Genomic DNA, 13440 nt, shown 5'->3' with positions numbered 1-13440 from the left:
CTGAATGAAGTAGAGCCATTTGGTACTGTTGGATGAACCTCATGAACATTTTGCATGTTTTTTAAACTCATTTTCTATCTCTATAGATCAAAGATGCTTTTATCAGTCCTCTCCCCCATCACTCACTAATTTAATAGTACGAGTGAAGCTGAATACTAATTCTTTTTAAATGGTCATTTTTTTCCTGAAGTTGTAAAAGCAACTGACCTACATTGTATAGACAATGTAACCTGACTTCTGAGCTTCCCTTAACCAAAACAGTCTGAATCATCACAAAGATGTAGCTTAATTTAAATGTATACCAAAACCCTAGTAATTTTAAATACATTGCTGTTTAAACATATCTAGATGCATCTTATTTTTGCAACTGCATAAACAGTATATATGCATCTATCTGAATTGCCATGTAACAAAGATTAAAAAAAGGAGCCAATGTGCTTCATTGTCTAGTAATATGACTTTAACAAGAATACTGATTTCTCATTGAATAGCTACAGTTACCTTCCCTGTCTTTTAATTTTCCCACAAGAGAGATTCTTTTGATCCAATTAAATAAAAATGAAATAAAGAAAATTTGTGATGAGGAAAGACTATGGTAATTAACATAAAACTACAGTCCAGTGCTCTGGCAAAGAGCTGATGGAAGCTATTCAGTCTGGAAGACCTCCAAAAAATGCTTTACATTCCAATTTTGACAGATATAAATCAATAAAATGAATAAAGATCTGAATAATTCCTGGAGAAAAAAAAAATCTTGTTTTTTCCAAATAATTTTAATAAAAAGCTACATGAATAAAATTAAAATAACATTAAAGTAATAAAATATACTGAATAAACTGATAATTATTCCATTAGATCATAATTTAGATCAAGTACCACACTGCTATGTTCAAGAGAATATCACTATGTTCCTATGTTCAAGAGAAGGCTTTTTTTTGCATGCCTTCCACCAATAAGCAAGCATCAGCCTGTGAACTAGAACTCCGTTCAGATCATCTCACATCAATAAGTCTCAGTAAAATAAATTTGAGGCAAATACCATTGTAAAAATGTACATGCTAGTTATGTGAGAAATTAATATTTACATTAATCAGATCAGATCATGAGTAGCAGCCCAGTCCCATTTGAGCTGGTAAAATCCCTAGCTTCAAAATGAAACAGCAGAAATGTAATTTTTACAGAAGTCCATGAATTACAATGACTGGTTTAGGTCAATGCTTGGGTTGATTATGCTTTTCAAATGTTATATTAATAGCTATACTTTTTGTGTAAAAAATGAAAAGGAGACAAGAACACCCCAAGCACTTACAAAGTAAGTGAGAGGCTGCTGAACTGCAAGATAGGGTAGGACCCACAAGTTGAAATGGAAATGAAACATTTTGATCCAAGGTGTAAACCAGCTCAGACCAAACTGTTTCTTTCAGCCTCAGAAAGCACAAAAGGGTTTGTACCTTCCAGACCTGATGTTCATGGTACTGTGCAAAAGTGGGTAACACTTTTTTTTGTCCAGATGTGGACAATCTCCTGAATTCCTTTTGATTTTGTACATGCTACCAAACAACAGAAGGAGCAAATTTGATTACTAGCAGCTAATTAGATGACAGTTCTAATTTCATGTTATGGTGTAAGATTTTTTCTGTTTGCTTTTGTCCTGGGTTCAGCAGTAGCAGTCATGTTTTTCCTTTGTGTTAACTGGTGCAGTGCTGTGTTTTCACTTCCAGCCTGGGAACAGTGCTGGTGATACCGATGTTTTCGGTTGTTGCTAAGTGATGTTTACCCTGACCAAGGACTTTGTGAGGCTCATGCTCTGCCAGGGAGGAGGGGAAGCCGTGAGGAAGCAGAGACGGGGCGCCTGACCCGGGCTAGCCAGGGAGGTATTCCATACCACAGCACGTCATGCCCGGGGTGGGGGGTGACTGGGAGTTACCTGGAAGGACACGGGCTTCCGGGTGGGACTCGTTTTCTTGGCCGGTGGTATTGTATTCTCTTCCCTTGTTATTTTCTCTTATCATTGTTGTCATTGGTAGTAGCGGTGGTGATTTGTGTTGTACATTGGTTGCTGGACTGTTCTTGTCTCAACCCATGGGAGTTGCATTCCTTTCGATCCTCCTCCCTGTTCCTCTGGGAGTGGGGAAGGGGAGAGCCCCGGTGGCAGTGTGTGTGTGTGGGGGGGGCCTCGATTGTTGTCAGCCCGACAACACTCACTGGGAGTGAGTGAACAAGTTGCCTGACTGGGTTTAAACCACGACAGCTTCTCAAAAGAATGCATGTTCAAAGCAACGACAATAGTATCACACCAGCAAAGTATCACAGGAAGACAGCTTTTTGCAAACCTACGGGGATATTATGATGGTTCCAAGGTATGCAGCACATGAGGTCAGAATCTGTTGTCAAAGTTCCAGAGCTGTGTTAATAAAAGCCATATTGAATGGAAGAGAAATAAATACAGAGGTTGAAAGCTAACCCAAATTCTACCATTACAAGAAAGCTAAGGTCTATTATTCTTGTTATGGCACAAAATGCACGACAACATTACTCTGCAAACTACAACATGCGGTCTATATACAGATAAATTAGCGGTAGAGTTCTATTACTCTCTCTCACAAATTGGACATACAACTGTCTGAACAATGTAGTCCTTTGCATCCTTGAGGCATCACAATAGGATATAAATGCTATAGAATTATTTTTACTTTAAAAGCTTTAATATACACATTCTCCCTCGAGCACAAAGTTATTCACTATAATGACATGATAGCCAATAAGAAAGTAATAGCTTTGTGCCTTTGTGCATACTAGTGAAGTGTCTGACCCCACATATTACAAGAAATGATTTGCAGCTAGCAATGTTTCGAGACAGTTTACTGGAAAAAAGATAAGACTAGAGGAGGTTGCCTTGACAACACTGTGTAGCTGCACCAGAATTTAAAAGAAAATGTAGGATCTTCTATGTTAAAGATTGCAAAGTATCCACCAAATTGGGTTACAAGGCAATGAATCCCACAGCAAGTCAATGCTACCTGACCTATGCAATATTAGCTATCACTTCTTATCATGAGCCTTATTAGAAAACTGATGAAAAAGCCAGATGGTTTATACTTCACAGCACAGGGCAATAAGAAGTGAACAGCAAGCATTACAATAACGAGTTCTTCAAGTTTCTCTTTTTATTTTCCTGAGAGACTCTACAGGTCGCTTCTGGTTCTGGGAGTCTACTTTGGTAGGAGAAATGGTTTCCAAAGGCGACCACTTTTGATTTCATAGAAGGATTTCATGAAGATGTCTGTGCAGGCTACATCACTTTTGGCAGTGATCACCGTATTCATAAGTAAGGAATGTAAATATGAATTACATAGGTAGCACTGAACCAAAAATAAATTAACACCCTTAACTTAACTGCTGTCACTGAACTTACCCTGCACGCTACCAGATTTTATAAAAAAAAAACCAAGATTTATCCACAAAGCATCCAGTTATGAATGAACTCCCCCAGGCAGTCATGTTTTTAAAGATTTATTCTTTTTCTAGGACTATGTTGAGCATAGAGAAGGGAGCTGAATCTGGCTCTCTCACACATTATCTAAGTGCTCTGACAACTGGATTTAAAGTGGTGCAGATGACAACTCTTTTGTAAAAAATAGTCCCCTATGCAGTTTTGACTCCAACAGGGAGAGCAGAAACAGATGTGTCCCTGCTCCAAAGTGAAACAGTAAGTCTACAAGAGAAATGGTACTTAAAGGTTTAATTAAGACTTTTGTTTCATCTATCAAACCTCTCAAAGCAGCATTCTGATTTTCTTCCGTTCCTTCCATAGGTGATTCAGTTTATTATTTCTATTAAGGAGCCTGTGGAATTGCTGATTCCTCTGCTTTGCAGCTGGGCATTACCCACAAGCTGTCTGTTGGCTCAAACTATACATCTTAATTGGATACACAGCTCTTACTGTTCTGATGGTCTTGTTGCAAACAGAGTATCTTTAACCTACTACAGTAAAACTAAATATTTGCTTTTGATCCAATAGTATAATCAGCATTACACCAAACCTTTGAAATCTTTCTCAAACTGATTTAACCAGTTAATCACTAATCTGACCACAAAGGGGCACCGATATGCTTGAACCGAGTTTTGCTTTGCATGGAAATCTCAGTTAGTGTGTTCTGAAACTTCTCTCCAGAACCTAAATACCCCGCTCTGGAAAGTTCTGAACCACGTTATCTCCAGCTGGGACTTAAAATTTTTGATCCTGTAAAGGAGTTAAAGCTGTCATAGACATTTTATCACTCTTATTACTATCTGATTATTTATAAAGTTAATGATACAAGAGGAGACAGAGCATTCCTTCCTTCTCCTCTTATGATAGCAGAAGTTCCACAGAGTTCAAGGGTGTAAAACCCAAAGACAGGCTTGTATCTGAGGCTCCTGTGTGAAACCTCATATCAAATTTTGAAGTGCTGTTTATCAGTATAAATACAAATACAGAATACAAGCAGAGTAAACACTTAGAAGATATATCTACACATTCAAAATAAACAAGATTAAGTTTCTTTCATTATCAGTGTTTTAACACTGGTTTTGCTTCTGTTTAGTTTAACAGAAACTTATCACTCTGTTCTAAAAGAACACTCCCAATGTTGAAAGGGATGAATTCATATACCCTTTCTTTCAGAAAGAAAATCAACCTTAACTGGTACATAATGCTTCCCTAAACAAAAAAATAACTTGCTCTTCCTTAATGACCAAGAGTAACTGCATGGCTATGATACGCAATATTGCTAATGCTTCACAAAACCAAGTTATTATCAAGGATTAAATAAAATCAGGAGAGGAAATAGACATCCAACACCACAGAATAATCTGCTGGGATAATGCATTGAAGTAACACATCTCATCAGATACCACACATCTTAACTGGACAGCAAAATTTAAATACGAAAAGTATTTTGAAGTTTAGCGAGACCCTGTGGAGAAATCTCCATTTGAAGACATTCCTCCTGCATTTTGAACATCTTTTAATCTGACACTTTAATCCATTTCATACTCACAGTATTTTCATTCAGTTCCTGTTTCTACTACGCTTCAAACACCAAATTCAAAAGATATGAAATGCAGGTTGTTACTTTACGAGGATTACATCCTTTTTAAAGAAGAAGTGATTTTCTCAGGATGAAGCTATTACCTGAGAAAGCTCAGTAAGGAACTCCCACAAGCTTCTTGCCACTTTCTAACTCATAACAAATAAAGTCACTTTATAAATGAGAAATTCTGCATTATGGGTTGCAAATGCTGAAAGGTAAAGCTACAAATGCAACTGTATTACTATAACGATAGATAGACATAACACAGACTATGAGAAATAAAACAGACACAAAGCAATGCTTAATATTTAATTTCTAATTTTGTATTCAGCCAAGTAATTGGACCTGCTCAAATATATGAAACACTTGCAATACCTGTTGATCAATGCTTAAAAGGATTACTTCAAGGCAGAGACTCACTAAAATGATTAAACTAAGTTTTATTTGATGTCTGGTTCTTTCAGGGATTCTGTAATTAAATAAGTGCAGCATATTGGCACAGGCCTATTGATTTAGTAAAGGTATCTTGATTTATGCTAACAGTATGCTGCACATTATCACTTATGGGTGCTAACAGCTGTATGATACGATATTCAAACGTTTTTGCTATGATAAAAAGCTGTTAGGAAACATTGAGGGTATATGAAAGGCTGAGGCATGAATAAAGATGGTAATATACCACTCAAATCAAATAGTTCGGTATATATTTAAATTCTGCTTCTGTGGTACTGCAAAAACAAAAGTATAGATGCATGTAATTAAGTTCTGTAGTCTGTATTTTGCAATGCACAGGAAAGAACAAAACTAGAATCTCACATCACAAGTAGAGAGTAGAGATTAAAATGAAAACTGGTTGAGAGAGGTGGCCCTCTCACTTCTACAATGTCACTTCAGTGCAGAACTAATGGTCATGGAAATGGCATCTTCTGGAGCAGGCCTGAAACTTACACTGTAGGGAAAATAGTTGCCTTCTTTTTTTTTTTTTTTTAATAAAATAAGTTTTGTATGGAATTGAATATGTACTCTTCTACAGGAACTAAATCTGAGGTCTTTTGTTTAGAAAACACTGAAATAAAACCTATTTTCAGAAAAAAAAATGACATACGACAGGCAGGGGATTTTATACAGTTATCTCTTTCCTGTCACATTAGTTAAAATTTATCTGCAATTACTAAACTCTAAGTCAATATGATTAAGTCTTCAGTCATCCTTTTTTTATTTACATCTGTTTCAATTTTCAGTCTCCCTGGAAAGATCTACTTGGCACTTGAGAACTGTGTCCTTTCCTATCACAAGCTTTGCTCGTCAAATCAATCCTAATTCTCTCTTCAAAAGTGGTTTATCATCAGGAACTGACTAGAAAGTTTCTCTGAATGGGAAATGAGAAGGAATTCCATTTGCTCTCCTTTCTCTGAACTGCTGCTACCTGCGTGAGGCTGACAAAATCAAAATGTCTTTTTCCATCAAAACATTAGTATGTAGCCATATACTAGTTATATAAGCTAATAGTTTCAACGTTTTTCAAGGTCTCTCACGTTGAAATTTATTCTAAATCAAAACTTGCCCTGTTCTAGATTGACTCAAACTTCAAAGATAAAAGAAAACAAAAAATTATGAGAACGTTTTTAAAGAAAAATTAAAGGAGAAATAATTCACTCCAAAGAAAATAAACCCCACATTTGTTTAACAAACTCCTTACCATCCCTACACTGACAACCTGTGTACCATTATATTGATTTATCCTGGACAACAGATGAGCACAGATAACCTACCTTTGACTTTCAGGATGTAAGGTCACCCTGTAGTTTATATTCTATCAACTAACCTTAATGTACGAGTGATTAATTTGCCCGCAAGTGTAACAGTTAGAACAGATGCAGCTAAATTGACTGACGTCGTTACTTCATAATTGCTGTCTCCACATTGGTATGTCATTCTCAACTCAATGTAAAAACTACTGAGTGAACTGTCTGTTGTTATCCAGGAGCAAAACTTGATGAGAAAGATTCCTTTCTGACTTAAAAATAGGCAGATGAGCCAATAAGAAAAAGCTGCAGATAAAAATTCTAAACACTAAAAAATGTTATTTGTGCACTTACATTGCATGTGCTCTGAAAGAGTCTTCAGTCAAAATCCTCTGCTGCTGCATATCAACTAATTTAAATGTAGACATAAAATCACCATGACTGAATTAACAACAGCAAATACAAAACTATTTTGGACAAGCAGATGTTTCTTTAATTGGGGCAGTGATCTGCACTGCCATTGTGGCTATTTGACACTGAAGGATAATGAAATTCAAAAGCAACATACCTTCCGAAGAGGTTTGAGCTTGGTCTCCATTATAAAGTCGTACTTGCAGAGCTCACAACAGCGTGTGTCTGAGCTTTTAATCCATTGGTGCAGACAGGCCTGATGAACAAAGCGCAGGGTCCCTGTGCAGCGACACGGTGTAATGAGGGGACTTTCATCATCTCCCTCACAGTGACAGATCCTGACAGGAAGGACAGCAAGAGCTAGTGAGGGAACTTGCCAACCAGCAATGCAAATGCACTGGTTTATTTTCACTGCTTTTTCATTTTCAGACTTGACATTCATAAGACGCCAGGTATGTGACCTTTCAGATTGAGGCTCAGAGACATATTCCTTATCCCCTTCTTCCACTTAGCAGTTTCTCTTCACTTAGTTATTTCTGTTTGAATTTGCTGTGTGGTCTGAAGGTGAACCAATAGAAATAACACCATTTTTCCCTTTTATGCATGGCAAAACCTTTAAGACAAATATCAGTGCTCTTTCTAAGCTCTTTCTAAGAGCTGAATAGTTCTTGGCCTGTAAGTAATGCAAATAAAAACCTCAAAGTTAGCAGGATCTAACCCAAGCTGAAAATATCCAGTATAAAAAAATATAAGAAGTTCATAGGATACCTCTTTGGAGTTACACAGTTAAAAGGATTAGAGAACAGTTTTGAGTACTGTGGAGTCATGCGTATGGGACAGTGTATACACACATGCACGCACTTTTTAGGAGGCAGGTGTTAAAAAGTCATGATCTTTCCTCTTTTTCATTCTTCACTGTCCCTTTGAAGCTGATAGCTGTGTTACTTAGGAGAAAAAATACCCCTACAGATGTAAGCAGACGCTATGATAGAGGTTGGTCCCAGAACTGTTGTTACCTTGCAATGGGATACAGAGCTTTTCACATTGTGATTTTGCATTAAATTATCAGTGTCCTAACATCAAAATGTGATGGTTTTCTTCTGTGACACATGTCCAAATATCTTTGCAAACCTCCCCCTTCCAAACAGACCCCTGATCACATCAGGAAAACATTCACCCATCGAAACCAATGACAGATTTATTGGCAAGCATCTCTGTGAAGGCAGAGAAAGCTCTACAGTGAGCAGAAGGCTTAACCAAACAAAGTTAAGGAAGTTCACCTCAACAAAGAACAACTCCCTTCCATCCCTACCCCAGAAAAACACAACAAAGCACCCAAGCACTAATGAATTTCTGGTGTCAAATTGGCATGGGGGGGTTGAGAGGTGGGGGTGGGGAGAAATGTTTTTTCAAAACAGAGAAGTAGCAGCAACAGCAACTTAGTACTTTGAAAAGGCACCCTTAGATGTGTGTGTGTGCATAAGAGTCTGAATGCATCTGAGGAATAACTTATCCCTGTATGCAGAAAGCTGTTGCCACACCATTCCTGGGGTAGGAAAAGGGCTGGGGAGCCCCATCTGGTGAGGCTGGCTTCCTACTGACCAGGTTAGGGAAGAAGGGCAACATTCTTCATAACACAGGAGCACCTGATGTATGTCACGAGGAGGTAACCTGGCACAGACACCCTGTGCAAGATTGCCTAGAGCAGAGCACTGAGGCTGCCAAGTCTACAAGCAGGAGGAGGAGGACACTTAAGCAGAAGATCTATGGATCAAAACCAGCAGCTTCACTATTCTTCCTTGGTGTAGCCTAGAGCAATGAGAAAATGAATCTACAACATTGGGAAAGCAGAACAAAGCTGCTTTGCTGAATAAAAAAGGAATACATGAAGCTCTGGAAAGCTGTTACACAAAAGCCAGGTTTCAGTGTCTGGGGGTGCCTGTAGAGCATCTTATATCCCATGGGAGAGGAGGGGAGAAGAAAATACACACAACTATCTTGCACACATTAATTTTTCGAGACACATTTTACAAGAACTTAGTTTGCAGTCATTTCTTTACTAACCAAGCCAAACAAGGTGCATTAGGGGTTTAGTTCCTTAGTGTAAACTGGCTGTATGCTGACTTCTTATTGAGCCTGTAGCTTAGGCAGAACTAAAGTTTCAAAACACTGAATAGCTGTTTTGCTAATAAATGCATTCCCAGCTGAGAGTTACATAAACCCAATAATTTTCTTTTAAAATTAAAGCTATTTCCCAAAGGAAAACTATTATTCTTTCTTCCTTTAAATTCAAGCTATACATAATTTATTTTACAGGCTTAGGATTTAAACTATTTAGGAGTTAGACAATTAATCTATGTACCCAAAAGTGTTTTTTCTACTACTGCCAGAATTGTTTAAAATTATTTTAAGAGCTAAAATGCAAACCTAAAATTCCATTGTGATCCTCAGATAAAGCGATACTGCAAATTTGAAATGAAGGATTCTTTATACTTCGACAGAAAAACACTATATGCATTATACATTCTATTTGTGCTTTCATTGTACAGAAGTTACAAAGTAAACATATAAATAACAGGGAGACATTAAGAGCTTACATTATACAGAAGCTCGAACTAAATAATCGAATGGCCTCTTCTAACTTTATTACCATGACATATGTAATGAGAATAAAAACAAACTTCAAATGGGATTAAAGTTCAGAGAAAATAACCAAAGGCATGGTTTTCATTAGCTTGAATGCTCTTTGGTGAAACTTAGCTCTTCATTATTTGTTTAGCCAGAAGAAACTAGCTTAAAAGAGATTAGTGCTACCTAAATGCACAATCACAGTCTTTAAGATACATGTGTGCCTGACAGCTATTGAAACAGACTGTTGGCTAACTGCTCAAATACTTTTAAAGACTTGGGCAGGATAACTTGTAATATCTTGCTCAGCCATCAGAATTCTGTGTGTCTTTGTCCTTTGCTCTATTTATCCAATGTGTACAACATAATTATCACAAATTATAGAAAATAAATTGTAAATAATGTTTTTGCAAAATATGTTGTGCAAACAGAACTGAGATAGGAATACAAAGTATAGACTTAATGTATTTAAACCAAGTCAGAACTTCCATTCTGATTTCCTTTTTTCACACAATCAGAACTTGTCAAAATTTTCCCCCTTCAGACTATTTACAGGGCTGAACTACTTCTTAGAGTAAAATTTGTTTACACAAGAAATGAGTTGAATGAAAAACCCCACTAGGAAAACTTTGCTAAATCTATACTGATTTATTTACAAGTTGTAGCCCAACACTGTCTGTGGTTAATAGCTGCAGTTTCAGCTGCTCAGACACCTACAGAATGTACATACACAGCTTTTCTGAACTTTCTAGTCCTTTAGTAGATAAATGGCCTTCATTACAGAACAATACTTATGGCTATCTGGAAATGGAGAGGAAGGATGTCTGCTACTTGACCAAATCCTTTTAGTTCTAAGCCCTTTATCACAAATTGAGCCTGATTGATTAGATATTTCTTTTCTTTGTAAATTTGACAGCTTAGTGCTTTCAAGATTCCTGCCTATGAACAGGACCTTCGTTTTTGCTAGGGGAAAAGATGAATACAAGGCTCCAAAGGAGTTTTTGCCCTGTTAATCATCACCAGACAACATAGCATATATGAACTATTAGATAATCTTCTGTTTCAGATAGATATACAAAATTCTTTTCTGGTGTGTATAATATACTCCTATATACACATCCTACATGTTGAGATCACAGAATATATTTCTTTAAGGAAAGTTGGCTATGAAACTTTATGAAATATTGCTGTAACAGTTCAGTCACTCTTTTGCTAAGTTTCTGCTTTACATGCCAGCATTTTAATTACCCAGCACACATATCTTTACCACTGAATTATTTTTACAACCTTCAGCACACAGATGTACAAAACAGAGAAATTCATGCCAACACTGTGCATGTATCAGCAAAAATCCATTAAAATTCGTTAAAGGATGTTCTTAAATAGCATGTTCACTTATGATGCAATAAATTAGCAAAAAGAAAAAAATACTTTTCAGGAGAAATCAAAAATGCTAAACTGAAAACAAAATTAGTCTTTGTGAAATATTTTTGCATAATTCATATAAAAATTGTTGCAGATTTCTTATATGTTCCCTACAGAAAAAATAATTCTCAAACAGAAACAGAATAGTTCAATTTAGAATTTTTTTAGAGAACAATTTATGTAAAAATGAAAAGTTAAAGTTTTCTGAGAACATTTTATAATTATTTTTCAGCATTTCTTTTTTGTTCAAAGTATTAACTGAATTTAAGGCACATTCAAATGATGCTGAAAAACTCACTGATAATACAATGCTTCACTGAGAAATTGAATGTGACATATTAAACTGTGTACCATAATGAGTATTCAAAATTAGTAAGTAAAGTTGCCAGTAGTTTAAGGTACCCTATCTCCTTCACTAAAGGGCATATTGACACCGTACGTATATAAAAGAGAGAAATTTCTTATTGGATTAAAATCGTGAGATGCTTTTAAACCAAGCACTCAGGAATCAGGCATATTCAGAATGTAGTATTGTCATGCTGTGTTTAATTCCATGACTGTGAACTGTTCTCCCTGGTCCTGTTCATTGCAAAGGTTAGCAGGATGGAAAGTAGGAAACAAAATGGCTATAGCTTGTAGCCATCCATATGTTAATTTGATTTAGGCTGGTATTCAGAAAAACGGCAAGAGCTATCCTGGATGACTGTCCTTCACTTCTCATCAAATTAAGGTTTTATAATTTTTTCCATACAGACAAACATGTCTTACAAAATCTCAGTTTAAAAGGTCAGCTAAAATCAGTATGAAGTAAGGAGTTCACATGGAGAATTTTCGCCTTTTCCTGATAGTGGTTCTGTTTTGGCAAAACCATAGCAACAAAAATTACAATCTAGATGGTTAGTCATCATCTAAGCTTCTTATTGTAAAAAATATGGGTAGATTCCAGCAGGTTTGTAGCTTTTCTTCATATGCAAGGTAACAATTTTAGTTTCATTAAAGAGAATAGCTGCTTATCTCTACCCTCATTGGAAAAACAGCAGTTATCCTAACCTGTCTTTCCCTAATCCACTTTACTCTTCCATAATTAAGAAAATGGGCCAATCTCTATGCTGCTGTAGTGAAGTAGAAAATGCATTCACTCTGTAGGAGTCTTGTGTGCACTGTGAAAATTAGTGCTTGACCCCTACCCAGCTGGCAAGTGCTCCTTCTATGACAGTATCTGTACAGCTGATCTCCATAGATGGAAATAGTCATCCATAGATGACTATTGTCAAAGGAAGGTGATTAAGAATAAGAATGAATCAGTGTGTCCCTGTTTGTGCTTCAAGCCATGTAAGAGCCTTGTCATTAGGAGCAGCACTGGTGGAAAAGAGTTTGCAGTAATTCTGCACCATTGGAACTCTTTCAGGGGATCCCATATTTCAGATAGGTACCTGATAAAATTTTCAATGATTTTTGGCTTTTACATGTAGAGACAGGGTTTAGCTACAGTAACATTGTGCAGATAGCTTTTTGTAGACTTAAAAATACGACAGGTCAAATTTTACCCTCATTAACAAATGTAAAACCTAGGGGAATGCCTGTGACGCATTCAAAGGTAGAAGTATATATGGGAGCATGGGCATACTGATAAAGAGGTATGATAATGTTTAAGGGCTATAAATGACATAATTATGTAAAACTGTATTGTGTTCTAACATTCCTGGGAGCTATGCAGCTATGTCTATGCTAACTGACAAAATTAGGAGGAGACACTGCCTTGTGACTGTGACATATTTACCAGCACTGTGATGTGATTTCTATGCACTGTGAACTAAATTAATGCAGTTGCACAATACCCATTTTGTTATTTTCCTGCAGATGGAATTATGCCATCAGAATAGAAATGCTTTTGAACTTTTAACAGATCTCCCTAACAAAAGGGGGAAATATCTTCTCCACATAAATATGGTCAAGAAGGATAATGCCTATTCCAAACCCATTATTTTTAGTGAGAAATGACTGCAAAGGCAGTTAAAATCTTGCCCTTCACTGGAAAGCATACCTGGACTGATAATGAGTATGAGAAAATAAATTCTTACCCTGTTTCAGAGGGTATATCTTGTTGCTATAGCTCACAATTCTAAAGGGAGCTTAGTCAGGGAGAAGCAGCATAG

At 36.6% G+C, this 13440-nt stretch overlaps 1 protein-coding gene across 5 annotated transcripts in view; it reads right to left on the bottom strand.

Moving 5' to 3' along the window:
- Positions 1 to 13440, bottom strand: part of MARCHF1 (membrane associated ring-CH-type finger 1) — a 157212-nt gene that overhangs the window by 12380 nt on the left and 131392 nt on the right. For all 5 annotated transcript variants that reach the window (XM_061475525.1, XM_061475542.1, XM_061475515.1 and 2 more), the window contains one exon: positions 7389 to 7569. In XM_061475525.1, coding sequence (XP_061331509.1) covers positions 7389 to 7569 — 181 coding nt within the window. The remainder of the gene's footprint in view (positions 1 to 7388; positions 7570 to 13440) is intronic.

Source organism: Pezoporus flaviventris, unplaced genomic scaffold (genome assembly GCF_033815535.1).
Source record: "Pezoporus flaviventris isolate CSIRO_AGI_PZ_B2104156 unplaced genomic scaffold, CSIRO_AGI_Pfla_v1 ptg000002l, whole genome shotgun sequence".
Lineage (NCBI taxonomy): Eukaryota > Metazoa > Chordata > Aves > Psittaciformes > Psittacidae > Pezoporus > Pezoporus flaviventris.
The sequence above is the reverse complement of the archived record's forward strand: the minus strand, read 5'-3'. Positions and strand labels throughout refer to the sequence as shown.